Source organism: Pyxicephalus adspersus, chromosome 2 (genome assembly GCF_032062135.1).
Source record: "Pyxicephalus adspersus chromosome 2, UCB_Pads_2.0, whole genome shotgun sequence".
Lineage (NCBI taxonomy): Eukaryota > Metazoa > Chordata > Amphibia > Anura > Pyxicephalidae > Pyxicephalus > Pyxicephalus adspersus.
The window spans coordinates 86233570-86238538 of NC_092859.1; the positions used below are offsets into that span (position 1 = coordinate 86233570).

The 4969-nt window shown below is 38.6% G+C and overlaps 1 protein-coding gene across 1 annotated transcript in view; it reads right to left on the reverse strand.

The window, feature by feature from the left end:
- CPSF6 (cleavage and polyadenylation specific factor 6) overlaps nt 1–4969 on the reverse strand; it is a 19807-nt gene that overhangs the window by 11739 nt on the left and 3099 nt on the right. Inside the window, exons 2-3 of the mRNA XM_072399023.1 lie at nt 2426–2571; nt 584–757 (exon numbers count right to left, since the gene is read on the reverse strand). Of these exons, the coding sequence (XP_072255124.1) occupies nt 584–757; nt 2426–2571 (320 nt within the window). The remainder of the gene's footprint in view (nt 1–583; nt 758–2425; nt 2572–4969) is intronic.

The following is a 4969-nucleotide window of genomic DNA, read 5'->3' on the forward strand; positions in this document are numbered from 1 at the left end:
AAAAAAAAAATTATTGAAACAAAAACTAGGTCAAATATTCTGTAGCACAACATACAAGAAGAATCAATTTCACAAACATGTCCAACAGCAAAAACATGATCTTCTAGATGTAGGCACACAGATATTAGGAAACCAGAAAAGGAACTAGGCAGTTAAGCCAGTGCACATCTTCAAAACTGATTGGCAGAACCAACTGCTTAAAGCAGGTAAAGTCTTCCTACAATTACATACATCACTTAAAGACCAACGCCACACATTTTCTTCTTTTTTGGATAAAAAAAAGGGATGGATTAGAGAATGGGGTTTCCAGCTCCGGTCCTCAAGGGCAAGGATCCAAACACAAAATATCTCTAACAGAATACATTTAGTCAAATTTAGAAAATGACCATTTGGGGAGAATCCTGGGCAGTATGTGACGTCAAAAATAACATGGATGACTGTAAAAGGCTCGCCTGCTCTCCCCAAACCTCAAGTAAATACATGAGTGGAGTTAGGCTTTAAGAAAAACATGTTTATTTTGGATAAAAAAATTAGAAAGAAAAAAAGCAACCTCCCTTAAAATTCTGCATTACACTATTCTTACCCGCAAAAGGTGGAGGCGGCCCACCGGGTCCAGTAGGTCCAGGAAATCGGTCACCACCAGGTCCTGAGGTTGGGAACCGGCCCCTGCCTCTGCCACCAGGTGGAAATGGTAAGCGGGCATTGATACCAGGGGGGCCAGCTTTTCCTTCTCCAGACATTTGGCCAGCCTGTGTAGCTGCAACAATTAAAATAACACAAAAAGTATCTATAGCTATAGACATTTCAAATGTAAACAAAACTGACCCATTATTTGTCTTTGTGGTTGAGCCTTACATAGAGTCAATATATAAAAAGCAGCTAGCTACAGAAAGGCAAAGTATGTTAGTAACAAAATAACGCATCAAAGAGACCTATTACATCATCAGTAGTGCCCTTGAACCCACTCTACACTATCAAACATATTTCAACAAATAAGAACAAAATCAAAAGGCAAGTTTGTTTGTTTCTAACACATCTAGCTAATGGCCCATAAGGAATGTAGAGAACCATAAAAGGCTTTTGAGTTTGCACTTCATACCCTACCTGCTAGCCTGTGTCTTGCTGTACAGCGCTATTAAAGACAACAGTGCTAAATAAATCACCAATGACCTTCACCTCTTTGGCTGTATGAATACCAAGTATTTTCAAATGTAAAAGGGGTACATTTAAAAATACCTAATATGGCCGCACACGCGGGGGACGCAGGTGCGGGCTAGGCATTGCTAGGTTACACAGATGCCTGCCCAGCATCGCTGGAGGACGTAGCTGGAACGTGGGAACTGGGTAAGACTTTTATTAAACTCTCTGGCAATTCCGCTTTTGTTATGGAAAATTCAACCCGAGTCAAACTCTGGATTACTGCCAGGGAGATTAATTATAACTGAACTCCATGTACTACTGCTCAGAGATTCATGTGAGGGCAATGTGGGGGTATTTATAGTGATATGACAACAATTTTTATTACTATAAAAACAAAGTATATATACCCTTATTTAGCATATCAATGTGTACCATGAAGATACCCCCATATGTGTCACAGGAAAAAAAATGTTTACAGCTATACTTGTCCTAACTATTTGCATGCATACCAAACCCCTATATTTCTGGAAAGCTTTACCATGGCAGTGAAAATTTTCTTCAGCCGGGTGGTAGGAAGCTATAGCCGGGTGGTAAAAAAAAAACAGCAACCCCAAACTTTTTACATTTGTGACCCCCATATCTTGAAATTCTTTGAACCTGGGGGGCTGAAATTGTAATAACCAGTATCTATGATGATCCCCTGTACACCCTGAAAGTTACAGGTCATTGTGACATACAGTTTAGGAGATATGGAGGTTTGTACACAGGGCTGTGAGGATGCAGAATGACATGCACACTTTATACACACTGGATACATTTCACAGGCAGATTTTTTTTAAACAGAAATCCGAGCTCGTACTATGAGATGGGGGCGGGGCTGCCTGTGTCTTCTTCAGATGAAGGCTGAGCTGTGTGCTCACCTCTGATTGGCAGCAATCCTCTGAACGGATGACACAGAGCAGCCTCACTGAGATCCGTGCATCCGAGGATGAGAGCTGCCCAGAGCTGGGCGGGGTATTCAAATCAGCCGGGCGGAGCAACCGGCTAAAAACCTCTGGGGAGAACTATGCTATGGGCTCAGTGTACACATGCACAGACCAGTGTACTATCCCAGCAAGGTTGCCTGCCACAAACAATCAGGTTCTGTGAGTAAGAAAAGGCAAGCTTAGTTTAAAAAATTGCTAACAGGAGCAAAAAGGATAGAAGTGGGTTTAAAAACATTTATTTTTGTTCCTCAACTATGTTTGCAGCATGATTAAATTACATGTACACATGTGATACTTACTTTTTCTTGACTGTGATTCAAATTGAGAAAGAAATTGCTTATTGCAAGGAGTAACAACAGGATTCTGCCCATGTAGCTCTCTTTTTGGCAACAAATCCATGAGTTTCTTAGAGGAAGACTCGGAGCCAACACATATTAATGCAAACCTTTGCAAATAAAAGCACAAAAAATAAAGAAAATACATTTAGACTAAATAGGTTTAGCTTCAAAACAACAATGGGTAAATCGATAAGGTTACAAAGTCTATGCAGTAACCAAAACTGGTACCTATTACCAATGTAATTAGTTTTATGGAGAATTGCAGGAATTGTGACAGTTACATGCAGTAGGGCTAACCATATTAAAAATAAAGCCCCAATTTGCAGGGCTTTTGCATAAATATGCCAGTGTCATGATAAAACAAAAAGATACGATTTTCTGATAATTGCTGACATTGTAGGGTACATACTACCTTGCCTTATATAAACCAAAACATTTTAAAGACAATCCATTACCTGTGAGTCATAATTATTGTACTGCACAGCCACTGAGTAACTGCCATGTATAACAGCTGGATAATTGTTTTCTCTTTACTGAAAAAGTGGTTATTTCTTTAGCTGTTAATGACTTACACTGAAAGTTCAAAGGTTTATGGTCAGTTAGAAATATTCTCATTTTTGAAAGAAAACAATTGGTTGGTGAATTTAAATAACATCAATTACATCAAAAATACTGTCCAGCCACTGTTAATGTACATGACTATAGTAGCTGGAAATGGCTGTTAATAAATTGAGTATTTGTATAAATAGAAAGGCCCATTATCAGCAACAATTAGTCTTGAGTTCCAATGGAATGCTGTGTTCACTAATGCACCTCTGTCGGTGTAAAATGTTAATTAATGATTACAAAGCCCTTGTGCAAATTTATACAAGCACATGGGACTTCCCCAGACTAGGTGAGTATCTGTTGCATTAGCAAATGTGGGTTCGACCCGGACTAAAAGACCAGAAACCAAAAACTTTCTCCTGAAACTTGTCAGTCTATTTTTGTACTGAGGAATGAAGGCTATGTGAGAAATTGCCAAGAAACTGAATGTCTTTTACAATGTTGTGTACGAATTTCTTCAGTGTGGTACAAACTGGCTCCAATTACAGAAAGAGGATTGGAAGTCACCTGTGTACAATTGTGCAAGAGGATAAATATCCTAAAAAGTGTGTTTGGGAAACAGATGTCGTTCAGACGCTGAATTGGTTATTTCATTAAAGGGGACCCACAAACACCAGTCTCCGCATCTACAGTGAAGAAGCAACTTGGCCTTCTAGGAAGAGTTCTGAAGAAAATGCCAAGAGAATGGCTAATAAAAAGAAAGGATTGAGATGGGAAAAACAGACAATGGACACAGAAAGCTTTAGGACAGCGTCTTATGGACACACCTATTCAAGTGTATGCAGTGTTCAACACAGAATTTTTCTTTTTTTTTTTTTTTTTAAGATGGATGGGAAGAAAATGTAGGCGGGTGGATGCCCCTGTATTGTGACCTAACTCATCAGTAATCACCCAAAAACAGCCAGGGGGTTACTGAAAAGTGCTGGGTGGTGCACCTGGCTAAAACAGGCTGTGGAGAACACTACAATGATCCACAAAAACATTTCATTGGGTTTGCATCACACAAATGTTAAGATGCTAGTTCAATGAATATTACCATCTGTTAAACATGGGGGAGGCTAAGTGATGGCCTGGGGCTTTTTTGGTGGTGGTTAATTTGGAGATTTGTACAGGGTGAAAAAGACCTTGAAAAATGAAGGGTATCACTCCATTTTATAATACGATGCCATACCCTGTGGACAGTACTTGATAGGAGTCAATTTTTCCTACAAGACAATAACCCAAAGCACACCCCCAAACTACATAAGGACTACACATGGTATTTGGAAAGGCTGTGTAACACTGATCTTCCTCTGGTATTCTGGTGTCATCCTTAGCGCTCCCTTTTTAAAGATTTTAACCAGCAGGTCAAAAAAAGGTATACTCCTCAGAATAAGACCGACAATGCAGCCTTCTCTTTTATGTATTCTATTTGAATTTAGTGCTGCTAGATTTTCTACTGTTCCTTCGTATTTTCTTTAGACATTTTGGCAAACAACCAGGAGTATAGAAAAGTAATTAAAATAAAAATATCAGCTATTACCCTTCTCACTGCTAATCTGAAAAATATATACTCATGTTTTACACTCTCCAAGTGTTAACATTCTTGTGAACTTACATTTGAATATTAAATATTTGATGGGGTTTCCTTTAATATATGTGATAATTAACTGTGCCATTTACAAAAAGTGGAAATATTCTAAAAAAAACATTTTTTTGGTATCTGATTCTGTGAAGGATAGAGGTATTCAAAATTAACCAAACAGAGAATGCTACCCCATCCAGATCCTGAAGAAAAGAACACAGAATGGAAGGCAGTCCAACTTTGGTCTACTTTTTTAACCAGTTAAATGTGAACGGGAGAAAGTGTTATATAAGTAAATGCATTCATCATACAAATAAAGTCATCATATTGCTTGA